Below are 27,406 nucleotides of genomic sequence, written 5' to 3'. Positions count from 1 at the left end.
TTGGAGATGTCTTGGACAAAAACAAGTCTAAGAACTATTGGTTTAAGAAATCATAAACAGAGGAATCTCTTTTCTGATATACTAGAAGCATACTTTTGTCTTTAAGTATGAAACTTCATGTTTGAATACAAAGGAAAAGTCACTTCATATATATTCTCTTAGGTATTTATATATTTGAGTAATCTGATTAAATCTTTCCTCACCTCTCCTGAACTACTGAAACAGTCTTCTAACTGGTTTCCCTGGATCAAGTCTCTTCCCTACTCCAATCCATCCTCTCCTCAGGTGCCATGGTAGTTATTCTAAAGTATAGGTCTGGGACTCCCTATCAACTTCATCTTCCAGAACCAAATACTAAGTGCTCTGTCTGGCATTTAGAGGTCTTCATAAACCACCCCTTTTCTACCTTTCCAGTCTTCACATACTTTACTCCCCCACTTCCACATACTCTGTGATCCAGCTATGCTCGACCACTTGCAGCTCCTCTAACACATTATGTTCCTGCTTGTTCTCTCACTGAGACTGCTCTGCCCACTCCACTTTGCAACTTAGATTCTTTGGCTTTCTTCAAGGCTCAGCTCAAACTTCACCTTCAGCAGGAGGCTGGTCCCTCGCAGCTGCTAATGCCATCCCCTTTTAGATGACCACAATCTACTCTGTATGTATCTTCTATGTACCTAATTATTTACTTTTTGTCTATCCTCTATTACAACGTATGCTTCCTGTGGGCAGGGACAGGTTTTTTTTCTTCCTTTTTTCATATCCTTATTGCTTAGTGAAGTGTAAGCACTTAACAAAAGCTTGTTGTCTGTCAAAGCTGAACCATATGAACAAAACCATAATCACAAAATAACTCTTCACTAGTATCTAAGTGTATACTGTTTTCTCACTTAGATCCTATAATAAAAGGCCAAAAAGTTTATTTTAAAAAACTGAGTGGTAATCAACTTCATGGGACAAAAAAAATGAGAAAAACCCTCATGATCTTGCCTTTGAAAACATGTGCAATGATAAAGGAAAACAATTTTGAATCTTCAGTGGCTTCTCATCTCCTAACACTGGCATTTAGAGCTCTTCAGAATATGCTTACAGTTCACTGATTTAGAGGTGAAAGAGACTTTATGTTTAAAGTCTGAGAGAGTTACACTGAAAGTTATAAGACACTAAAATGTCTTACTCTAATATGTCTCTCACAGTGTCTGGTTTACTAACTGCTCTCATTTTTGAGTGGAGGCACTGAAGGCTTTTGTCAAAATTAGGTTATGTTATCTGAGAAAGGGGACTCATTATCCTCCATTTACAATATCACCATTTACAATAAATCTCTATAAGGAATGATACAAGAGACACATATTTTTACGGAAGGGCATAAAGGTTGGGAAAATGGAGTAAGGTGAAATATGATAGTAGAGGCAGGTAGGTGGCACAGTGGATAGAATGCCGCACAGGGAGTAGGGAAAACCTGACTTCAAATCTAGCTTCAGATATTAGCTATGTGACCCTGGGCAAGTCACCTAATCTGTGTGCCTCAGTTTCCTTATCTGTAAGACGGGGAAAATAATAGCACCTCAAAGAGCTGTTGTAGGGATCAAATGAAGTAATATTTGTAAAGTGCTTAGCATATTGCCTGTCATATAGTAGGTACTTAATAAATGCTTATTTTCTTTCTTCCTAATAGCAGGGAACCTTGGCAGTCAATGGAGAAGCAGGAACAGTGAATGCTATGGGAGGTGTGCACATCATCAGAAGGGAGCAGAACAGTGACAGCAGGATGGAGTAGGACAGGGGAGGAATTCTCAAAACATGGTTCAAGGATAGCCTTGCTTGATTACAATAGACACAAGAGAAACAACAAAACAAAACTCTGCCTGGTACAAAAGAGGGAATTCGTTGAGGCGGAATGGAGCAGTAGAGAGAGAGAGGCTAGAGAGGCTTCTTGAAGCCAAGAAGATCAAGGTTCAAGTCTTGCCTCTGACACAAATTCTCCTTGTAAACCTGTCATGTCAGAAAACCTCTCAGTGATCCAGCAATTCTCTAAGACTGCAAGCTGCAGAGAAGGAATCACCCTGCCTTGGTCTAAGGAGTTTGTTCATCTGGGAGGCTCCCTATACCAAAGAAATCATAATTCCAGTTCCTATCCATTTCCCTTCTCTGGAACACACCTATGATTTCACTGATATAAGAAACTCTGCATAGGGGTAGTTACACTACAATTTAGAGCCTTAGAAGTTTTGCTAGGGTATTGAGAGGTTAAGTGATTTTCCCACAGGCACCTAGTCAGTATGAGACTTGAACATCTTCCTCAATTATCGACCAGCTCTCTCTTCACCATATCACATTGCCTCCAAGAGAGGCACTGACTACCTATAAGCAGGTATGCTCTGATGTGCTATGAGCAATACAGAGATTAATAAGATAAGAAGTCTGATCTCAAAGCTATTACAGCCTCACACTTATATTTAGTTGGGTTTTTTCCTACTCTTATCCGCTATTTTTCTTACTTCTCTGCCATGGAAAGTTTACTAGTTTGTTGCTTGTAGTTGCTGGTTATTTCATTCTGCACACGCTGAACAAGTTCCTCATCAATAGCATATTGAATTGCTGATTGGATCACATCTAGCCACCAAGGTGAGCCTGAATGAATCTGTAGGAGAAACCCCCCCCGAAATATCAATCATTAAATTAATATTTATTGAGTATCTACTACAAGGCTAACACTACGCTAGGTAATGTGAGAGTTACAAGGAAAGGATAAGACTGTTCCTGCCCTCAAAGAGCTTTTCTGCCTATTAAAAAAACAAACCCCAAAACAATGATAAATGCACTAGGAGGCTGCACAGCAGAATGGAGCAAATGATAGACCTGTAGTCTGATAACCTGGATTCATACCCCACTTCTTATTTTGACAAACTGTGTGACCCTGGGCAAGACACTTAACCTCTCAGTTTCAGTTTCCTCATCTGCAAAATGGAGAGACTAATAATACTGACAGTATCTCCCTCACACAGTACTGTAAGGATCAAATGATAATGGGAATAATGATAACAGATAGCATTTCTAAGGTTTGCAAAGTGCTTTATCAATATTATCTCATTTTATCTTCAAAAAAACCTTGAAGATGTTGCTATTATCCCCATTTTATAATTAGGGAAACTGAGGCAGAGGTTAACTGCCTTGCCCAGTCACACAGCTTATAAGGATTCGAGGCTGGATTTAAACTCAGATCTTCCTGTTTCCTGGTTCAGTGCTTGATCCATTGATACCTAGCAGCCTAGCACTTAAAAATTTTTACATGCCACATAAATGTAGGGCAGTGGATAGAGTACTGTTACTGGAGTCAGGAATCAAATCCAGCCTCAGATACTTACTAGCTGTGTGACCTTGAGCATATCACTTAATTTTGTTTGCCTCAGTTTCCTCATATGTCTAACAAGCTGGAGAAGAAAATGGGAAACTACTCTAGTATCTTTGCCAAGAAAACCTAAAGAGGGTCACAAAGAGTCAGATATGACTAAAATGACTAAACAACAACACAAGTGTTAATTACTATTATCATTATTATTATTATGCCTTGAACAGGTAGTTCTTTGTTTAGTCTACTAAAAAGAACACACTATTGCTCAAGCATTCTGGATACATAAATATTGTTTACACATATGGTAAAAACTATTATAAAATATACCATTGATTCTGGACTATTAAGAGGCAATTATTTGATTCTGGTAACCTATAGTTCTTCTCCCTAGCTATAAGAAAGGCAATATTTCTGATCATTTAATACCAGTGGCATAACTAGAGTTTAAACAATATAAAATCTAAGATAACCTTATGGAGACATTCACAAAAATGCAAAATGTTTGGTGAAGAAATATGAAGAGAGAAGTGACTCAAAATTTAAAGAATAAAAAGCAGTTATTTGTTTATCCGGGGCTTTCATTTTTACTTATTTTACAAAATGGAAAGTTTGAAAATGGCAAGATGTTCTTGTTTCACCCCTAAGTGGGTGTAACATTACTGTTTTTTAACCCTAAAACATCTTTTTGGAAATAACTAAGTTTCAGGTTAAAAATGCATCAAAATGTTGGGGATTCACATTCTTAGAAAAATCAAATACACATAATCTCACAATCCAGTATGTGAGATTCACAATATGTCAGATGAAGTTTTGACATCACACTTCAGGTGATATTCATAAAACACTATAATTTTTAAGTTCTTGACACATAAACATCCCACAGAACAGCAAAAGCAGGAATGGTCATCCCTGATAAGTGGCAGAACTGGGATTCAAACTTGGGCAGGTCTTCTGACCGAAATACTACAGAACAATCTAAAAACACTGATATCCAACAGGATCCCCAAACTAATCATGATTACAGATTGCCAAGTCAAACTGTGACTTAAATCAATAACCATAGCTTGCCTTCTTCTGAAGCTCCCGGATGTTCTGCAAAACTGGCTGTAAAGCTTGATGGGCTTCTGCAACCTCTGCATTGGATTTACTCATGTAATGCTGTCTAAGTTGCTGGGCCTGAATATAAAAATAAAAAGACCTTCATTCAAGAGCTTGAATGCAATTTTGTATGATATTTTAAGAACATTTCTATAACTGATACTAATTAGCTACTTAGCTTAAACATGTATTCTACTGTATATACATGTGTTCTTATTTAAATGTATGTGGCACTACAAATACAGCTGGGATTAGCAAAAGGAAAATAACAAATTACCTTTATATAAAAAGCATCTTTACTCCTCTACTTGTCCTCTACTTGTATTCTTCTTGTCAAACCCAACATTTGCAATATGACTATTTGTTGAATGTTAACACTATCCAACAGACTAAGCTATCACAATAAATAATGGGCTCCCCACTACTGGAAGTATTTAAATAGAATTTGAATAATAGTCAAGGGTGCTTAAAAAAAATCCCTGTATTGGGTGATAAGATAGGCTAGGATTATAGATTTAGAGTTGGAAATAAATTTTTCAACTTTCCTCAGGGACATATGAGGACCCTGCACTACTGCCAAGGGTTCTTACAAGGTTGGTGTAGCTTGGGGGGAAGGTAGGGGTGAAGCACCAGTTGTTGCAGGCGATAAAAGATATTGAGGATGGGGGATGGAGACAAAAGGGAAAATGATAAGCAGAGAATATAACATTTAACTCTTTACAACGTTTCTTGCCCTGGTTTGAGGTAAATTTATTTGGTAATAGTAAACATTTTAGAATATGAAGAAAAAGATCTTCTCCCTAAATTAAGTCTTTTATAGCTATGCCTTTACAATTTCTTAATTTACTGTCTATTTCCAAACTATGCAATTGGCTACCAATAGTCAGATTATCCTCTGCTTACTTCAGATTTATTCTACTCACACAATGGCAAATAGCTCAACAGAAAAAAAAATAATTACAGGTGCTGACAATCTTCATCTAATTCAATCCCAGGAAAATTAAAAGCAGTAAAGGTAGCAGGCTAGCTATAGTCACATTCATTCTGAAATGCTGCATGTACTTAAAAATACAAACAGCATAAAATCTGAAAAAATCTACTCTTCCAAAGTGAATAAAGATAATTACCTCTTCCTTAAGTTTGCCATCTCTCAAGGTAGGAGGTATTCCTGAGTGTTTGGCTTGTAATAATTCCATCAGATTGTGAGTAGAATGAAGTCTCTACACATACAAAAAAAGCAATAACTTTAACATTCCATTCATGGAACCAGTGAGCAGCAGCTTACTCTGGGAAAACTTATCATCGTATACTGAGCACCAATAACAGTAGGCTGTATAAAGAACAAACCTCTCATATGAACAGAATTTTAGCGTCAACCTTCCGAAATACTGAAATCTACTTCATGAAAAAATTTCAGAAGTCAAACCTCTATCAAATCCAGGTGGCACCAGCATGCCTACCTGTTTAATAAAGCTTCCCTTGCAACTTCATCATTTATCCAATCTGTAGCAGTAACAAAAAATGTGATGGAGAAATCAGAGAGACACTTTTCAAAATAAGAAAAGTCAAAGTCAGATGGACAGATTTTTATTTTTCTTTTGTTCTGCCATCCAATAACTTTTATTTTACATACATAGGGTACAGGTTTTCACTTGTTTTTCCCAATAGTGGTTATAGATTTTATTGTAATCAATGGACTGAAAGACAATTCGCCAAAGATGGAGTTGCAATCTGTGGCCATAGTAGAATGGAGTGAAGTTTCTAAAGGCTTTTCTCTGACCCTTTTCTCAGTCAATTGGCCAATAAACATTTATTAAGTGCCTACGATGCTCCGGGCACCATGCTAGTCACCACACTTGGAGCAGACGAACTAAGAGGCCACAAATTGGTGCCACTGCCCTTTGTCCAAAGTGATGTGAAAGTTTAAAGGAACAGCAGGTAACATTCTTCTACGTTATGTCAGATTCTAGGATGCAGAGGAACAAACATAAGATTAGTCAGAAGAACTGAGTCTGAAGCCCCATCACTGCCAAGGCTTACTAGCCTTGGACAGCTTTTGACAAATCACTCAAGCTCTCCTGTTTCTTATTCATAAAATGGGGATAATGAAGTTTATACTAATTAAATGAGAGGGTCATTGTGACAATGAAATAAGAACGTATGGGGGGTAGCTAGGCGGCGCAGTGGATAGAGCACTGGCCCTGAAGTCAGGAGGACCTGAGTTCAAATCCGGCCCCAGACCAAACACTTGACACTTACTAGCTGTGTGACCCTGGGCAAGTCACTTAACCCCAACTGCCTAAAAAAAAAAGAGTATGCAAAATACTCTGTGAAACAGTGTTAGCTACTATTATTATTATTATTAACAAAGTATTAAGACATGCTTGGGTAAGATGTCTTTCTTTTAATAAACCTCAACTGAAATGTTCTCTTGCTCTCTAGTAACATTTAGTGGCATTCACAAGTTATCTCAAACATCCAGGAATTCTTATTTAAAAAAAAAAAAGAAGAAAACTATCCAAACAAAATTGTTAAAATATTTACTTACTTGTAATGAGTCAGTTTTGAGTTTGTCTTTGTGTTCCTCAGATGAACGTAATACTTCTCTGTACAGGTCCACTGCTTGGGCATACTCATCTGAAGAATTAAAGTTCATTCAAAGCCAAGAACACATATTTTTAAGCTAAAAATTTCCTTATCTGCTATATACATAAATAGCAAATACAACTGTAAACATTGTAATTAAATATTCATTATTTTTAAAGAAAAGGAAACTTCACAGACTCCTGAAGTTAGGAAGGATTTCAGAGATCATTTAGGTGAATCTTAAACTAAAATATGAATCCTCTCATTTGAAGATTTAATTTAATTTGGTGTGGGTTTTATTTTAAAAGTAAGAAAATGAAAGATCTTTTATTAATTTTAAGGAAATACAATACAAATGATGATACTGGTAAGAGAAGCTAAACAAGTCCAAAATTTTTTTACCTAGCTTTTAATGACATAAAAATAAAAAAATACAATGTTAACCTGCAATTAATTTTAACAAATGTCACTATTATTAAAAGCTAAAATGATGAGGGAAGGGGAGCTTGTGATGCACTTGAAATTAATGGTAGGCTCCATTAAGTCAATTTTAACTTGATTTAATTACATGTCAGACATTTTAGCAAATTTTTACAATATTCTCTTACCAAAGCACACAAATGTAGAAGAAAAATAATTCCTGTTTAAATATTATTTTAAATGCCAACATACTTTATCATTAACTATAGCTTAGTAACTTAAGACTTTATCATTTCTGCCAACAGAACTCACAAATAGTAAAAGATGATTTTTTTCTATCACTCAATATGAACAGCTGTTTAATCCTAAATGGATGTCAACATATCATTTCTAGGTAAGCTGAGGCTAATCTGGTGATCTGAGTGAGAAATCTCATTTGTTTTTTGCTTTTGGAAGCAAGTTCAAAAAACAAAGCTGAAGACACAGCTGAAACAGCATCTGTTTTGCTAATATCATCGCATGATTTTTACAAAACTGCAGCACTTTAAATATTCATAATTCACTGAGGTCTAAAAGTTTTATTAATATAAATAGTTGGGGAGGTTTTTTAAAATGTTCTTTTAAATATTTTCTAAACACAGTTTTCATCTTGTTTTTATTTTTAAAAAAAATCTAGTTCCAGCAGTTACTTTATTCAGGACTTTCCCCCACATAACAGAATACAATTTCAAAACATGTTAGTCATCCAGTTCTTATTCAATCTGGGGATGTAGATCATCAGCCTAATAATTAAAACAAACAAACATGGATAGCCTTTGATAATTTAAGCATAAACACCCAAATAATTATGTTACTTTAAGATGGAGTTACATAATTAGTTACTCTTGTCGAAATTTTTACAGATTTCTGATGAGGGTTCTTCAAAGGGCACCTGGATTCTACAAGCATTTATACCATCCTTTTCTGGAGACAGAGAGTCTTTAGTTAAGCAGCATTTCCAAGTAAAAATGATAGACTACCTTAAGTTATTTCCAACAAACTCACACACTTGTTTATTTTCTTAAAGGTAGCACAGTGATTGTACCAGAATTAAAAAGGAGTGGAACTTGATTTTTTCATTATAACATGCAGTCTAACATGCTTTATTTCTGCAAGAAAATATAAATGCATAAAAACATTCCAGTTAAGAATACTGCCTATTCCTGGCCATTTGGTGGCACTAAAATGTCCAAATACTCACTCTACTTGACACTGCAGAGTTCATTCTTTCTATTAATATCTGTAAAAATCATGCTTTCAAAAGCTGAACATAATTTAATGAAGGTATCAATACATATATGTATTATATTTGTGTACATACATTCACATTTCATATAAACAGACTAATATAAAGGTTAAAATTCATTTTAGAGTTCCCTAAAATTAGTTACAAGAGAAAAAAACCTTCAAGTTTCTTTATAAAAGGCATGTGATTCTATGTACTTTTCCAGTAAATTAACTCTATTAGATATGTAGCACTAAATCCCTATTAAGCTTATTTCATTTACCATTTCATTTTCAAACAAACGTAATTTAGAAAAGATATCTTTAACTGAGAAGCATTCTGGGGTGGTTTTCTTTTGATATTTAACAATAGCTGACTATGATTCTAACCCACAAAAAGGAAATAAACCATAAAAAGAGAATAAAGAAAAATAATTGGAACAGAAGATGCTGAAAGCATGTTATCGGCCAAGCAGGAGTTACGAAGCATGCTGATCTTGCCATCTGCCAAGCATTTTAGAATAAGATCAGACGATCTACTTTTTCTTCCAATTATAGGCTTATTTTTTTACTTTCTCAATGGGGTAAAAAGGAAAACAGAAGAAGGAAGGAAAGCATGCCCAGGAAGTATAAATTTCTTAGCCTTTTGCTAATCTACAAGGGAGAAATGACTACTTTAGACATTTTGAGCTGTGAGTTTTGACTTCTACTGTCAAACACTTCATAACACAACACTGTATTACTTGTGACTATATTTAATGAAGGAAAAAACATTTCAAGGATATTTTGTATTCTACTTGTTCTCATACCTGTCCAGGACAGGCAGTTAGAGAAAAGTAACAGCCTAGCAGTGAGATGTGGGTTTACAATCAGTCTCAAACCTTTATAAGCTGTGTGGCCATGGACAAGTCTTAACTTCTCAGAACCCATTTTCCTCATCTATAAAACAGAGATAATAATATTTGCACTATCTGTCTCATAGTTATTGTGAGGAATATATTACATAAATCTGCGTTGTGGATGTTATTCTTCTACTATATTCCTACTCAATGAGGAAGGAAGCTAAGCCTGGTTTCCCAAAGGCTATGTAAGATCACAAGGTCTGGTAGGCCTTACCAGCTGGAAAGGTTTGGCACGTAGAAATATATCTATTGTATGAGGACAACTTAAACAGATTTTAAGGCTGAAAAATGTTAAATTTTTTGTCTACAGCAGCTTTCAGAGACTGTCTGATAAAATTATAAAGAGTTTGTGATCTTCATTAGTTGAGGGAGTTCCTCCACAGCAATGGAATTATAGATCTTTGAAGTATTGAACTACTGAAATATTATTTCCAAGTTCTCTCCTCTATCTCAATTATACCACTTTTGTATTGAGACTAGCAGAAAATGATATTCAATGTAATAGATGCTTGTGCTCATTTTAGATAATTCTAAACTAATTTAAAGGAATAAATTATTTTTTAAAATTTGCTAGAAAAGTTTTTACTTCCTCATATGTTTATGATGACATCTCCACTAAACAGTCACTTGGTGCTGCTTTCATTTCAGATCATAAACTCAAAGTAGGATAAAAGTGCTGAGCCTGGAGTCAGGAAGACTTGAGTTCAAATCTGGCCTCAGACAGTTATTAATTGTATGACCCTGGGCAAGTCACTTAATCCTGTTTGCCTCAATTTCCTCAGCTGTAAAACGAGCTGGAGAAGTAAATGGCAAACCACTCCATTATCTCTGCCAAGAAAACTCAAAATATGGTCACAAAGAGTTGAATATAACTAAAAATGACTAAACAACAAAAACATTTCCACCCACAAATTCTGAAGAATAAAATCCTGATTAAGCTGCTGTATGTAAAGGGTGGTCACCTGCTGGAGCTCTTGATGACTTCTTGGTCTCTTCCATAAACTTAACAAAGCAATGGGTGGACACTTTGTTCTGATTTCTCTAAACCTATTTTGTGCTCTCTAAGATATCTGAGTTGATGTTGTGCGTGAGACTTTAAGATAGGGAGGGAAAGCATTCCCTTCTCAGAGCCTGTACAGAGCGATAATAATAATTGTCCACACATGTTGATTACAATAATGAGAGCTATGTGAAGGTGGAATGGGTTGCCTTGGTAGGTAGTAGGTTTCTTCTCCCTAGAGATCGATAAGCAAAAGATGACTAGTAGTCAGGTATGTGTGTGGGGTAGGTCTTCTCTGTGAGTAGCTGGGCTTAGATGGTTTCTGAAGTTCCTCCCAATTCAAAGATTCTGTACTACTCAGTTTGCAATAAGGGAGAAGTGCTACTGTCACTGATAGTTGCAAAAGATCTTAAACAGTTTCTTAACAAGGCCAACGAATTTATGCCTCAAGAGTTCTTTCTCTAGCACTTCAAGTCTCAAATCATAAATCTTCAACATTTTCTGCTAGCTAGACATAGCCTGCTGCACATGGCATACCTATAGCCTACCTTGGAGTTAAAAAAATTTTAAGTATGCCTACAGAAAGTAAGGAATAGTAAACTTTTCAGCATAATCCTTATTGTACTTATGCCTGGTCCTCCAGGATAAACCAAAAACTTTGCTTGAAAGAAATGAATGGCAAAGGATATGTTTGATGTGTATATCCTACTTACATATTACCTTGTCTAAAATTGTTTAGATTGCTGTCTAGTCAAATACTATTTCATATCATTTTTTAAAATAACCACATTTTCCTTTGATTTAACTTTATATTTTAAATAATAAAATTATTTGAACCAAAGCAAATACTGTTTAAGAGGAGGTGGGAAGATGGAGAATAAGAAAAGGAAAACAGTATTAGCTTCAAAATCTAACCTAAATCTCATGAACAGGCTACAGAAAATAGCGAAAGAAGATAAATGGGTGAACTAGAGGGAAGGAAACACAGAATTCATGCTAAGGTTACTATAAAGGTGAGTAAAAATGGTGAAACTGTCTAATTAGAAGACATTTCTGTATTTGTTGTCTTCTGGTAATTCTTTGACAAAAATTATTACACCACTATTAAGAGGTCAATTCCTTAATTATTTTGTGGTTTAACAATATTTCCTAGGCTAAACAGCACAAGGCCTGACAGTGCCAGCTGTAATAAAAGGTTACTACTGATTTTGAATAGTCTGCAAAAGGAGACATCTATAATATTTATTTATAACTTATTAAAGTACCAACATCCACTTTATCTCCTTCACAATTTTTTTAAGGGAATCAGAGACAACAAAGCAATCTGCTTCTACCTTTAATGATATGGATGCCAGCTAGGCCATTAAGAGCACAAACCAGTTGCCGATGTGCTTCTTCACATTCAGTTCGACATTTCTTTTGCAGTGAAGTCAGCAACTCTTCCATGGTCATGGTACTGAAAGAAATAGCAGGTTGGTCAAACTTACATAGAATACACTCAGGTATGTCTTCAGTGGTAGTAGCATGGCAAGCAATATAAATAAACTATATGAACCCTGGAAGGGAAGTGAGGAAAGGAGACCTACCAATTCAGAGGTTTTGACTCAATGGCTAGAACTCAGGGTATCCTTCACACGACCTCAAGGTTAGGGTTACTTCTTACAATAAAGCTTTAATAACTTTCTTGAGTAATAATAGAAGATTTAACTTCTTTACCAAAGAAAATAATGTATTATAAGCTTCGTTGACTCTGTTTTGATTCTCTGGTTCATCACAGAGGTATTGGGGCAAAAAATTTTTTTAACTGACATTTGTACATGTGTATACAGAGACCATGAGCCAAATATCTTGCCTATTCTGGAAATGGCCCACTAAAGCAGTAGACAGGATTATCACAGGAAGTAATTCATCACAATCAATGCCCAGAAAGGAGCATCTATCAAAATAGCTCTTTTTTTCCCCTTGTGTACAGAAAAGAAACCAATTTATTTCCAATCCACTATTATATCCAAGCTACAATAGATCAGAAATGTTTCCTCATCAAAATCAACAAAATTTAAGGTAGCACTGGGTACGCTCAACAGCAAACATGGATATTTAACTAAGATTATTCAGTTACTTCTTTGGAAGCAATATTCAGCCAGGGTTAAAGGAATCTTGTAACTAGTTTATGATGAATATTTCTTCTTAAAACCAAAGAGGAAAGGGCAAGTTCCTTGAACCACTACCACTACCATATGGAGCCTATTAAATGCTCCAGAATGAAAATGACAATATTTGCACAATGTTTGGCAAGTTCACAGGGCTCAATAGTATCACCAAACAAGAACCAGCATAGAAATCTAGAGAACATGAAGGGTTCCCTACACTTGGCACGGACATGAAATTCATAAATAGAAAATTCATAAATAGTAGGAAGAGGGGAGAAGCAGAAAGCAGACAGACAATCCTCACAAAAATAGAAAAAGAACAACCATTTAGACTTGGGATCAAACTCAGTTCTCTGAACAGAAGGTAGTGTGACAGAGTAGACAACTGGATTCCATGGACCAGTATTAGAATCCTGGCTGTCTTATCTATTACTTAGGGGACACTGGTGAAAATGACTTCACTTCTCTCTGTCTCAGCATCATCATCTGCAAAATAATGGGGGCTGAGTAGATAATTTATAATGTCTATCCCAGCTCCAAATCCTATTAACCTTGGTTTCTTTTGAAACAGAAGATGTAGGAGAGGGAAAGTTAATTTGGATAAAATGACTCACCATGGGAAGTTACAGTGGGGAAAATGTCTTAAGAGACAAAGACAGAAGAATTTCTGTAAAAATACAAGTGGGGGTATTCAAAACTCCCAAACACCTTTTATGATAGACAGGTACTCAGCACTATATAACCAAGAAGTAGGGACTGGCACCGAATTTCAATAATGCCACTGATTTTCCTTGTAACCCATGAAAAGTTATCTTTCTTGTCTTAGTTTACTGATTTACAATGCTATCTGTACATACAAATCTGTGTATATCTATGTAGATGTGTGTGTGTGTGTGTGTGTGTGTGTATACAGATCTGCATTCTAAATCAAATGCTACATTTATGGGATAGTAGGCTTAAATGTAGGAAAAGAATGAATCGTTTACAGGAGTGATGTCAAATGTAATTAGAAACAATCATAAATAGGGATCACCACAGGCTAAATACTGACTTAGAAAACAACATATTAATATTATCCATGTTTTATTGTATTGTTATTTTGTTAAATGTTTCCTAGTTACATTTTATTCTGATTTGGGATGTGCTTGGGAGTGTGGTGGGCTGTATACTGCTGGCAGACCATATATTTGACACCTCTGATTTACAGAAGCTAAATATTCAATCTCAATCAAAATACTAGGTGTCCTAAAAGTTAAAAAATTTTAAACTGTTAAAACTTTAACAGCTTAAAGCTGTACTAAGCCTTCTGGGACACCTATATATCTCATTCTGTAAATTATTAGTCATTTTGACTACTGAAGGATTGCTATGAAGAGAGGTCTATCTGACTTACAGTCAATTTTCCTCTTGCTTTTAAGTGTTGAAAATTTAAGGGCATTAAAGACAAAAGCTACCAAGGCAGTACATTTAGAGAAAATAAAATAAATGCAAAGGATGAAATTTCTTTGGGTATTAATCATTTTCCTAAAACTACTAATTGCAACAATCAACTATGGCTTGTAATTAAGTTTAACTGTACAAATTTGATATGACTGATTGTAAACATTAGTTGCTTTGAGAAGTTCAAATATATAAAAATTAATAATAATACCCAATACCTATACCATATGTAGCAATTTATACTTTTAAAGTGCTTGTAAATAAATTCTCATTCAACAGTCTATTTTACAGATATGGAAACTAAGGCACAGATAGCTGAGTAACTTGCTCACACAACAAGATAGCAAAGACTACAATCTAAATCTAATTTGTAGTTTAGATAAAGTAAAAAAGATTTCGATATACAGATCTGCAACAGAGTAGTCCAGTCATTCTTCACCCTAATAGTATGAGGGCTGGAGGCAAAGGTGGGTCAGGAAGAGTCTAATTTGTACTTTTCCCCCTAGAGTGATCACTTTAATGAGTCAGTATTATCAGTAACAGAAATAAAAGAATTATAAGTAAAACCTTTTTTGCAGTGGCAAGAATTCTCCTCGAACAGCCTGTGGGTGGCAGCAAGCTTGTCTGAGTCTCAACAGCGGGTAGAGAATAGACGTGACAGTCCTCCTGTCCAGGCTGCTAAGTTTCAGAGCCCAATCAGATATCTTTCTAAGCTTTGCCAGGGCATCCTGGCAACACACCTCATGCTGACGGTGATAGAAATGTCTTTCCACTGGAGAAAAGTGGAGCCAGTGAATATCTTCCGTCTGGGGGGGAATCTGGATCTGAGGATGAAAAGCGAACAAGACATGCTATGGAATATTTTTTCTCTACAAGGATACTGGTTGTTGTTGTTTTAAACATCCTTAAAAGAAAACTAAAAAATTTTACTAACTTGGTCAATTACATCCTTCTTTGCAGACCTCCACATTATCTTGGCAATAAGGTCGTAAAGGGGTTGAGGATTTTTCCTGCAGTAAGGACGATACAGAAGTTGATCCCACCAGTGTTTGACCCAATATGGATCAACACCAAGGAATAGCACTAACCCATAGAGATCTAAAAAGAATGGAAAAAACAAAGTAATTTGTTTCTATGTTTCTGTTATTCTTTAGAAGTACTACTTTGAATGGAAGTTTTTTTTTTAAATGAAATTATTCATCATTAGTTATACAGGGCACAACACTTTTCAAGGAATTAAAATGCATATTAGATATGGCCTTAGGGAATTTACACTGCAGAAGTACAAGTTCAATGTGGTACGTGGTTATATATATGAAATGCTAGAAAATTTCCATTTATTATTCTAAAGATACTAAGACCACAGCAAAAAGAGAAATTCAATACCTATTTAATCCAGAAGGCTAAAATTCTCCTAACACTTAAAGTCAGAGGCACACTTCTAGAGACACAGGAGATTCTAGTTGTTGAATGAATGAGTGGTCTGAAATTAACACAAACAAAAACTATATATATAACACAATGTCTGCTGGCTCAGAAAAGGAGATCTAAATGGAGGGATAAGGATGGTTCACAGAAAATATTCTGCCTCTCATTTTAAAGATTCAAGCTAAAAACTATGAAAAGAATGGTTGGTAGCCGGTACTGATTTTAATTTCCTTATTAATACCAAAGAAATTGAGTGATAATTAAGAGAATGAGTCCTGAAATAAGTTATTCTAAAACTGATATCCTAAAAACCTCAGAAAAAGCTAAAGCTGAGTGAACATCAACAGGAATTCATGTAGGCCACACTATAGAGCACACAATGTGTGGGGGGAAGGGAAGGAGCATTTCTGCCTTTCTTGTAGATTCCAAGTGTTCTTCAAGGAGAAATAATCATTTGTATAAACCATTTAGTAATCATGTGCAACTAGATAATACGTACTATGATTCTGAACTCTTAATTTTCAAATGTCTGAAAATTTTGACGCTGTCATAATAAACAGGCAAGAGATTAAAGTTGGGCTTTTTAACAACATATTTCTATAATTTGTTTCTTTAACTAGATTGTAATATTCTGGAGGGCAGAATTTGGATCTTATGTATCTTTGTACCCCACTTGCCCCAATACAGTGCCTTGAACATAGCAGGCATTCAACAAAGATCAATTGCCTTAACTGCTTAATTCAAAAGATCTATCGCCTTGCTGCTTTATTTCATAAGCAAAGGTTGACAAAACTACACACACTTTATTAGTAGAGGCTGTATTTTAACAAACATTTCTATACTACTACCAGATGATGAATGGAAAAGTGTGAGGGGGAAAATGGTTAAAAATACATAGATAAAAAACAAAACAAAAGACCACCGCAAGCTTCCTTATTTCCTAGAGGAGAGTGATAGAGATTCTGCTCTCATTTCCCATGAAAAGAGTACTGAAGGTAAATGTCACATGGTTTAACATCTATGTCTATCATGATACTGTCCATTTCTGCCATAAATCAACCTGAGCTAAAATCTTTATGAACTTTCCCATCTACATATCATTTCAGTTTTTATCTCATGTGCCTTAGGGCAGATGTCTCAAGCTATAAAACCCCTAAGTGTAGCCCAACCAGATTAAAATGTAATTGGGAAATGTTTAATATGATAAATAAAAATATAAAACAATTGAGATAATGTTAATTCGTGGTTTTCAAAGTCAATATGCAGCTCCATTTCAATTTGAGTTTGACACCACCACTATCATAGAGAATAAGCAACCATCTTCTCTAACCTGAAGGTGTCTTTGTAGAGGATTTTAAAAACACTGAAGGCCAAGATGGTTATATGATCAAAGGCTCTACACTCAGATTAAAATAATTCATTTAGCAAGATTACATGGAAATTAATCTTTAAGATGCTTTCTAAAAATCTAATTACATGGAAATTAAGGAAAACTAAAAATCAGGTCTAAAAATTAAACTTCCATAATAATTTTCCTATATAAAGATTGTGATTTATGACTCAAACACTGTTTTAAATTTCTGAACTCAATATTACGGAAAACAAAGTTTGAAAAAGAATTTAATAAACAATAGAGATCTTTTCTAAATAGAAAATTATATATTATCCTGGCAAACTAGCTATTTCAAACATTCACAATTTTGACATTTTATGATTAGTGAAAAGTTTCTTAAATTTGTGCTTTTAAAAGCCATGGTATTGGCCTTTAAATAAATACCTTCAAGTTGTCCATATAAATTATGTGTTTTTTTTTCTTTGCAATAAGGTGAAACTGTCTAAAACTGATCCTCATGTATTGGTTTTCACATTCTACTTTATGAATGCATTCAATATTTTCAAGTTATAGTAACTGATATTCACAATTTTACTTTAATAAAATTACATGGATAGTAGCTATTCACTTCATACAAGGACCACTGACTTGGAGATGGAAAGCTCCTTAAAGGTCATCTAGTCTAAACCCATTTTTTGATTCTATCTTCCTCCTAGTTATCATCCTATATTATTCTATATCTCTCCTTCCCTTCTTGACTAAATTCCTTGATAAAGCCATCTACACTAGGCACCTCTACTTCCTCTCTTCTTACTCACTTTTAAAACTTCTACAGTCTGGCTGGCATCTGACCTCATCACTGGTCTGTAACTCCTCTTGCCAAAGTTACCAGTGATTTAAAATTGACAAATATAATGGCCTTTTCTCAATCCTCATCCTTCTCCAAAACTTCTTGATGCTGTTGATTCCCTTCTTTTCCTGGTTCTCCTTCTTCCTGTCTGACTGCTCTTTTTCAGTCTCCTTTGCTAGATCTTCATTTCAGGTCATGCCTACTATAAGATTATATGAGACTTCTCCAAGATTCTGTCCTGGGCTTTCTCCTCTTTTTCCTCTATATTCTCACTTCATGATTTCATCAGCTCCCAATGGTTCAATTATCTCTGTGCAAATGACTCCCAGATCTATAAATCTAGCCCTAATAACACTACTGTCCTCCATCACCAATTACTTGTTGGGTATCTCAAATTGGATATGTGGCAGACATTTCAAACTCAACATATCCAAAACAAAACTCATTATCTATTCCTCCCAAACTCTCCTTATCTTCCCAACTTTACCATTGCTGTAGAAGGTTAGCTCCAGTTGGGCAACACAGCTTGTTCCTTTGTTCCTTCCTTCCTTTCTTCTTCCCCTCCCTCCGTCCATACAGGGTATCATATTCTTACCTGCAAGTACTCTGCCCCAAAGTAATGTCAATTCTGATCACTGAAACCTCGAAAGATATCTTGGGGTTTACGGTCTAGATTTCTTTCTTAAGGACCATGCCTTAAACCCAAATCACTCAGGCTCTCATTGAATGGCCAACAATAGGTCTCAGCCTAAACTTCACTTGGTGATTGTTTGGGCCCTGATGGCTCGGAGTGAGAGTAAATTGTAATTGTTTCTCTTTTGGCCAGAAACCCAGAGGATTTTCCCCTCACAGACTGATTTTTTTTTTGACTAGGTAAAAGAGGTCATTCTTTGCCTTATTTCTTACCTAGCCTTAGTCAATGAATGGGTATTGCCTCAGTGAAACTAAGATCTGGGAAAGACCTTAACTTAAAAAGGCCAAGGTCTCCCACAGCATCTGGGGCTATCTCCAGTCATCCCGATCTCTATCTTGCCATTGGACCCAGATGATTCCAGAGGAGAGAGTGAAGCTGATGATTTTGCACAGGGCTTCCTCACTTAAATTCAATTTACTTGCAAATCACAGCATCATCTTCTTGATGTCACAGTCCTCTTCAAGAACTAAGGGCAAACAACAACCATCCTCCTAAATAACCAGGCTTGAAATCTTCATTCCAATTCACTTTCTACTCACCTGCCAAAATGATTTTCCTAAATTGTAGTGCTGACCATGTCACCCCACCCCCTCAAGAAAAAAAAACCACCACCACCTTACTCAGTAAATTATATAGACCATCTACAAAAGCTGTAATTCAGCTACAATGGGCTGCTTAATGTTCCTCTCACATGACATTCCATCTTCTGACTCCATGCATTTGTGGTGGCTGTTCTGCATACCTAGAATGCTCCCTCCCTTCACACCTACATCCTAGTTTTTCTGGCTTCTTTAAAGAATCAGTTCAAACCCCACCTTTGACAATAAGTTTTTATCAGTCCCCTGGCTGCTAGTTCCTTCCTCCTAAGATTACTTTCTGTTTACACTGTGTATTATCTGATATATACATAGTTATTTTTATGTTGTCTTCCTCATTAGAATGTGAGTCCCTTGAGTATTACAGCCAAATTTTTACCTTTTTTAAAAAAAAATCTCCAGCACTTAAGTGTCTGTCTGGTGCTCTAAAAGTGCTTAAATCAGGCTTACAGACTGACTGAGACGAAGAACTAAAGGCCCAGAGAAGTTAAATTATTTGCCCAAAGTTACATATACTTGATGTTCAAGCAAGGATACAAAGCCAGGTATCCTGACTACATACACAATGCTCTTTCTAATGTAAAAACATACTTTCTGCCCAGAAATATGTTCCAGAAAAATAGTTTACTACAAACACTATTCATAACATTACCAGCTATTTTTAAACACTTTAAATTTTATTTAAAGGGCTTTTTCCACATCTAATATTCCTTCTAACTTGTGATTTCTGATCCCATAGAGTATAATTCCTCTCTCCTTACATTTAACAAGATTAGAAATTGTAAACCATTTCTGGCCAAAGAGGAAACAGACATCGAAAGAAAAAACAACTTGGTTAATGGTCAAACTAATTAGTGACAGAGCCGGAAATTAGAACAGAGGGTTCCAAATTCACTGATCTTTCTTCCACACTTTGCTTCTTGTAGTAACCTCTTAATCTCTTAATTACTGCCTTTAATTTCCCATTGTATGTTCCACAGGCACTTCAAGCCAATATAGCTTAAACTTAATTTATCAACACTTCACCAAAATCTATTTTCGTTTTTTTTTGATTTCTCCTATTTTTCACTGGAACCAACTATTCCCAATCTTAGAATTATCTGACACCTCCTTCTCTCTCGTTCCACACACTCAATTTGTAAAGCATATTCAAATAGTAAACAGATCCTATGGATTTCATCTTCACAACATAGTGGGCCTGCATCCACCTCCTCTACACTACCACCTTGGATCCTATTACCTTTTACCTGAGTTACTGCAGTAGCTTCTCTGCTCCTAATCTCTTTTCTCTCCTGTTGATGCTACATACTACTGCCAAATTAATCTTGTTGATACACAAATTATTCTCGTTTCCATCTACAATTCAAAAACTCATTCTCTTTTACCTACAGAACAAAGTAGGGATGCCTTAGCCTGGCATTCAAATCTGACTACAACCCATGTTTGCAGCCTTGCCTCACACTTCTCTTCCTTAAATCCACTATACTGCAGACAAACTGGACTATTCACTATGTCCTCTGGCCTCAGATAATCTCACTCCCATCTCAAATTATAGCCCTCGCTTTTTAAAAATTTCTCTTATATGCTTAGTAGATGAATAGGGACAGTGTCGGATCTGTGATTTCACTGATGTCAGAAATAGGCTTGACACCAAAAATTTGGTATCAAGAAAATTTATCACAAAGAAAATGCAGAGGATTTAGACATTTCTGGCCGGAAGTGGGCTCCACCCCTCTTAAGGAGGGGTGGGCCCTGAGTGCAAGGGCAAGTGTGCTTTTATGCAGTTGAATTCAGGCGAAACCTCCCAGGCCTGGATTGGTCCATCCCCTCCCAGGTTACACCTTTCCTTACATGTTTCCCCTTGATATGCTCAAGTATGTTCCCCCTCCCTTGGTCCTACGTCCCATGACTTGTTAAAAAGGCTCTAATTTTATGCGGGGTATGTCAGATAATAGTAATGAAGTTCATTAAGCAGGCGCACTAACATTTTTCAGGTGTCCTCAGGTTGACCACAACTGGTCTGAGCTGGCTCGACCCTTATCCTGATTTTGGGGTCTTTTGGAACCATCAACTTACTTTTTATTGGCTAAGCCCCAGCTTACCGACAGTGTACTACTTACTAGAGCTGCTGTTCTTTAAATCTCTGCATTATTCTACCTGTGGAAACGTAAGTCCGTCTAACTCTAACAACTGATATAAGGCATTCCCAGATGATTCAGTTCCAGAGCACTGAGATGCCAAGGGACTTGATTTGTGTCACCCAGAAAATACATGCTAGATGGTACCTGAACCCAGGTTTTCCTGGCTCTAAAGCCAGCTCTCTATCCACCATGCCATGCCCTCACCTCTTATGTACTTAACCATTTTCAAATGTATAGTATACTTTTGCACAGATATCTTATCAAGCTCCTTTAGGACAAAAACTACATCATCTTTATCTTTGTATCTCCTCCAGTGGCTAGTAGAATATGTTGCACATGATAATATGCTTAATTTGTATTAAATAAACAAATGAATCCCTACTATGTTTGCAGTCACATATTTCAGAATTAATTTCACATCTCAGAAGTCTCAAGAGCCAAAATTTCCTCAATTTCCTATCATCTCACAATGCATTTAGAACTAATATGTTAGGTGAAGAGGTTCTCTCTCCCACACGACACACTTTATAAACTGCCTGTGATTGTGTTAAACAGGTGGTCATCATGAGCATGCTCAGATGCTTTGCTTCTCAAAGATTAAACAGATACTTTGTGAACACTTACACAGGCAAGTGGTTACACAAAAAGGCATCACTTTGGGTTCATTATAAATAACCGTGTCAAACAAATCTCATTTCCTATTTTGATAATGTCACTAGAATAGCTGATCAGAAGAATGTTATAGATGGAAAATACCTTGATTTCAGTTGGGCATCTGACATTATACCTTTTAATCTCCTAATCTGTAATATAAATAAATTTGGGGTGAATAACAACCAGATAGGCAGCACATGTGAACAAAGAACCCAAGGAAGGTTGACTAACTGATCTATGCCAGCCCCAGCAATCTGTAATTACAAACTTTCTAGCCTCATATCTTGTATTACTCTCCTCCAAACAAACAGGACTACTCTTTTCCTTAACTCCCTCCCCTCCACCCCAGCTGTTGTTCCACTTCCATGCCTTTGTTCCCACTGCTCTCTATGCTCATCACAATACCCTTTATTTCCCTCTTTTAGGCTGTTGAATAATCCTACCCATCTTTTAAAGTTTAATTAAAATGACAACCTATTCATGTAACCATTCCAAAACAATCATATAGGATGTCAGATAGTAATTTGTTCTGCAGTTATCTAAAGCACTTAAACATAATAGTCTATTACATTCTTTCTGTTTGCCTATCACCATCCTTGACTGTAAACTCAACAAGGGCATGGATCAGGGATATTTATTTCTTCTTTGGTGCCTAGCAGAAAGCTCTTCATCCAGTAGGTACTTTTTGAATATATGAAATTATATGAAAGTTAGCTGTTTGTTAAAAGGACTCTTGCCCTATATATTTTATGTCCACAGAGGTATTTTTAAATCACTAACTCAGATGAAGACATAAAAGGCATGCTTATCAAATCATCAGCTGATGAAAAGTCAGGAAGGTGGGTAAAGTCAGATGAACTTTAAAACTTCTGAAAATATTCTTACAGGATCATGTGATGCTAAATAATAACCTCGAACAGCTGCACTCTCTCTTCTGTCCTTATAACTGTCCCATCTACCCTCCATAGTAAGTAGTCTTAACCCTTCCTGAAGTCTCTTCTTTTCCCCTATATGAATACAACAAAACCAAAAACATCTTTTGCTTGTCCTTAGCACCAGCCTCAGCTCCTGCTGAGCTTGAGCACTCCAGATACTTTTATGGCATTGCGATATGCATCCTCTGTCATCTTCTTGCGGCTAGGTGGTGTGATAGATAAAGAGCTGGGCCTGAAGTCAGAAAGACCAGAGTTCAAAGCTGGCCTTATACACTTACTAGTTATGTGACCCTAATAAATATTTATGGGATTTGAAGATATACTTGCTTGTTACTTTCAACATCATAATCCTCCCAACCCCGTTCCTGGCTCCTAGACTTCCAAACCGTGCTGTTTTATCCTAGAACTTCCCTCACTGCCTGGGGCCCCTTGGTGCTCCAGAACATGCAACCATGTCTTTGGTCTTCTCAATATGGAACATATCTCTGAAAGGTCCACTCCTTCTGAGTAGATCCACTTCATTTTGTGGAGGGGCCCCGGCTAGCTGTAATTTCCCTGCCATCATTCTGGGCCCTGCCCCTGGCTCCCAAACTTCAAAACCATGCCTCCAAAGCCAGATACTTTGCCTGCTGAGGAATTTAGGTACTTCCTTTTAGCTTATATTAATATCCCCAACATTAAGCACATATTTTGCACATAGTAAATGCTTAAATGCCTATTTTCTTCCTTCCTAAATAAGAATTAATGAGGGTCTTGAATTCAACCATACAAAAATAGAGGAATTTAGTGACACTTAATTTAGGGATAAGAGATAGAAATATACTGGTCAGCTTTCAGTATCGAAAGGATTATCATGTAGAAAAGGGATTAGGATTACCCTTTATATCTTGGAAAGAGGAGCAGAATTAATAACAAATAGTAGATGTTATAGGGATAAGGAGATTACAAGGAAATATACTGTTGGTCAATATAATAAAGGAAGAATTTCCTAACAATCTAAGCCATTCACAAAAAGAATGGGCAGCCTAGTAAAACAGTTTATTCCTCAACACTGGAAGTACTTAAACAGAAGATGGTTGATAACCGCTCAAGGAAGTCAGAAAGGGGAATTCCTATATTAAGTAGGAAACCTTAAAAGCCTCTGAAGACCCTTCCAACTTTGAAAAAACTAATACTCAGAAAATTTGATTTGCTAGGTAGAAAGGCTCAAATACAAGTGGATATTCAAGCTGCTTTAACTGTACTTAACCTTGGGAGGAAGCAAAAGATACTCCACAAAACTCCTTTTTACATACATGCTTTTTCACTACATGCTGTCTCAAGCAGCATGAAGTAATAAAGACCTGGCCTCAGAGCTGGGTAAATCTGGATCACGTCTTCCATCTGCAACATACTGGCTCTGTGACCTTGGGCCACTCACTTACCTCTGAGTGCTCTAAGTGATTCTCCAAGACTGTAAATTACAGAGGAGGTGCTGACCTACATAGTTAGTAGGGTGGTTCCTCATCTGTAAGTTACCTATACCAATATAATCACAGGGCCAGCCCCTATTCAAGTTCCTATGCCTATTCTACCACCTTCAAGGAGTGAGTAAAATAAAGTTACCATTCTTTACTACTTCCTAGAGTAAATCATTACTCAACTGTGAATATATTCCAAAGTTATTTTTTGAATTTTTACATGTGTTAGGTAATAAAATATTTTTAATCAAAGTAGTGCTTTGCAGCTACAATTTATTTTCACAAAATGAGGATTCTTTTAATGCTGAAACAACAAAATCATTTTGTTTATAGTATTTAAATTTTTATGACTACATATATGTGTCCGCACATACATATGTAGGTACACACACACACACACACACACACACACACACACACACACACACACACACACACACACGATTTTACTTTTTTTTTTTTTAACAGGTTCACTTCTAAGTATTTGTCTACAACCAAAAGACTTTGGAACACTTAAGTTCCAATTATGCTCCAATAGCATGATGAGAACCAGCTTTGGGTAATGAAGATTTATGTAATACTGCATTATTAAATGGTGTATCACAGTTACTGTTTATAGAACTTCATGAATATAGATTTGTTGTCTCATAATCAAAGATCTCATCTTCAAAAGGAAAATTCATGCTTGAGCTTACTTTTAAAAAACCTTTATATTCATGTATGAGTAATAAGTTGAAAAAGAGCCAACCATTTGAATAGGGTTTAGCTTCATTACTTTAAGTGAAAATATGAGAATACTTTTGTAATATATAATTAAAATCTTCCACAAAAAAGTTAAATCTTCTCAAACTAATATGCACACAAATACAAAAAGAAGAAAACACAACACATAAGCAAATTCTACTTCACCTTCTAATCCTCTCTGTACTGGAGTGCCACTGACACACCAGCGATTGATTCCACTCAAGCGCAGAGCCATTTCAGCAGCCTAATGAAAGGGAACAAGAATTATGTGAAAAAAGCAAGAGTCAAAAGCAAATGACTGAGGAAAAAAACCATGAATGCCTATACTCCAAATTAGATGTACATTGCTGTTACATTTAACTGAAACTATACATAAATACGCATATTTTTTTCAATGCATAATCACCTAGTAGCTTCACAATCATGAATTCAGTTCAGGTTATGCTATAGTACCAAAATTCTCGGAAGTTAAATAAACAGCCTGAGGTAATCATATAAATATTTATATCTATGCCTTTCTTTCTTTCTCCCTCTCTTTCTTGTCATTTTTTCCCACTCTGAACTGTATTTTACTCCAATCTACTGGACACAGTATACAAAATGATTCAAGTCTTTGAACCGGAAAGTAAAAATTGATTTAAAAAAATGCCTTTCAGTCATGTACATTCACATAGCCTAAGATACAAACAAATATAAAATGTGTATCTGCAAACTTCTGACTAATGAGACAACATTCTGGGTTGGTGCATGCTAAATTTTGAGAAGGAATTTCATTTTCTAGGAAATTAAATACTAGTCAGAGAGATAATAAGGAATTCTCCTCCCCAACCCTTGTTCATACCTAAAGCTTTTCCATGACTATTTCTCACCTTTGCTGTGGTACACTCAACCATCTGAGCTTCATCTAGACAGATCCTCCACCACTCCACTGCCACCAGGGGACTCGGTATGGCCATATAGCGCTTCTGATTCCGGAAGCGACGCCCATCCTCACTGTTGCTGTGGGGGATATCTACATAATTCAATTCTGACCGAAGGACGTCATAGGTGGTGATAACTACATCCTGCTCTGCCAACATATGAGGCTGTAAGAAGCCATGTTTCTTCACTCCTTGATACACCTAGATAATAATTAGCAAAGACACAGATTTAGAAAGACTCATAGATAAGAAATGGAATATCTTTAAGCTTTCAGTTAATAAATGTTATCAGTAAGAGTCACACATTCTCTTGGTTCATCATACCTATCTTGAGATTATATACTGTATCAAAATGTAGGAAGAGACACGAGCATTGAGAGTAAAATAGAAAGAGTACTCAACTCTAAGTGTTGGATTTGAGTTCCAATTATGCCATTATACCTCATAGTAGTATTATAAGGATCAAAAGATAGCTCTAGGGCTGGTAAGGCCCCTGGAATCACTAAGTATAACTCTCTCATTTTCTTCATGAGGAAACAGAAATACCCAGAGATTATGTGATCTGCCCTTGCTCAGACAGGTAGCAGTAGTAATATTAATGCTAGAGAGTTCAATTTCTCCTACACAAGAACTGCTCCAAAGCCAACCACAATAAATAAAGATGATTCATTAAAGACTCCAAGGAAAAGTGAGACTTCTTATTTCTTCTGGCTCTTCTTTCAGATATATGGATATCTTCATCTTATTTTTCATCACCCTTCATATAACTTAATCCTTATTATTACAATCCACATTCCTATCTTCAAACTGAATAAACCTTTTAGCTTTGTGATTAGAATTTCCTATTGCCCTTTAATTATTTTCATTTCTTTTGGGTTCTCCCTGATTTCTCCACATTTTCTCAAAAGCTGGCACCAAGAAAATGGGTACAATCTAAAAGGTATGTTATCCAGCTGGTCTTAACCTTTTTATTCAATGACTCCATCATGCCAACATTGCCCTGCCATCACTTAAAAAGTCTTTTAAAATGCCCATCTGAAAGGGAGAGCAGCAATAATATGCTTTTGCAACCTAGAGTTGAAAAAGCATTTTACAGTTTACAAGTGCTTTCTTGGATGCCACAAAAGCTGATTTAATATTCGGCTTCAATTAAGAGAGGTACAACTTCTGAGATTAGGGAAGTAACAGTTCTACTGAACTCTGTGCTGGTTAAGAATATATCTTAACTACTCTGGCCAGTTCTTGGAGCCACACTTTAGGAAAGGCAGTGACAAGCTGAAGGCTATCTGGGGCCAGTCATAATGGAGAAGAGCCACAAATTCATTTAGTCAGTCAATCAACAAAGTATTTGTTAAATGCTCAGTATATGCCAAGCACTAGGGATACAAAACCAAAAATGAAACAGTTCCTGTTCTCAAAAATCTTACATTCTATTGA

The 27,406-nt window shown here is 36.0% G+C and overlaps 1 protein-coding gene across 5 annotated transcripts in view; it reads right to left on the bottom strand.

Annotated features, from left to right (window-relative positions):
* Positions 1 to 27,406, bottom strand: part of SHPRH (SNF2 histone linker PHD RING helicase) — a 151,209-nt gene that overhangs the window by 85,863 nt on the left and 37,940 nt on the right. For all 5 annotated transcript variants that reach the window (XR_013486922.1, XR_013486923.1, XR_013486924.1 and 2 more), the window contains exons 10-18: positions 25,919 to 26,170; positions 25,215 to 25,293; positions 15,149 to 15,312; positions 14,782 to 15,038; positions 11,959 to 12,080; positions 7,002 to 7,090; positions 5,581 to 5,673; positions 4,424 to 4,531; positions 2,502 to 2,644 (exon numbers count right to left, since the gene is read on the bottom strand). Coding sequence is in view for 2 of the 5 variants with exons in the window: in XM_078155081.1 (XP_078011207.1) it covers positions 2,502 to 2,644; positions 4,424 to 4,531; positions 5,581 to 5,673; positions 7,002 to 7,090; positions 11,959 to 12,080; positions 14,782 to 15,038; positions 15,149 to 15,312; positions 25,215 to 25,293; positions 25,919 to 26,170 (1,307 nt within the window). In the remaining 3 variants the exon portion in view is untranslated. The remainder of the gene's footprint in view (positions 1 to 2,501; positions 2,645 to 4,423; positions 4,532 to 5,580; positions 5,674 to 7,001; positions 7,091 to 11,958; positions 12,081 to 14,781; positions 15,039 to 15,148; positions 15,313 to 25,214; positions 25,294 to 25,918; positions 26,171 to 27,406) is intronic.

Source organism: Phascolarctos cinereus, unplaced genomic scaffold (genome assembly GCF_003287225.1).
Source record: "Phascolarctos cinereus isolate Bilbo 61053 unplaced genomic scaffold, phaCin_HiC Scaffold_5;HRSCAF=322, whole genome shotgun sequence".
Taxonomy (NCBI): Eukaryota; Metazoa; Chordata; class Mammalia; order Diprotodontia; family Phascolarctidae; genus Phascolarctos; species Phascolarctos cinereus.
The sequence above is the reverse complement of the archived record's forward strand: the minus strand, read 5'-3'. Positions and strand labels throughout refer to the sequence as shown.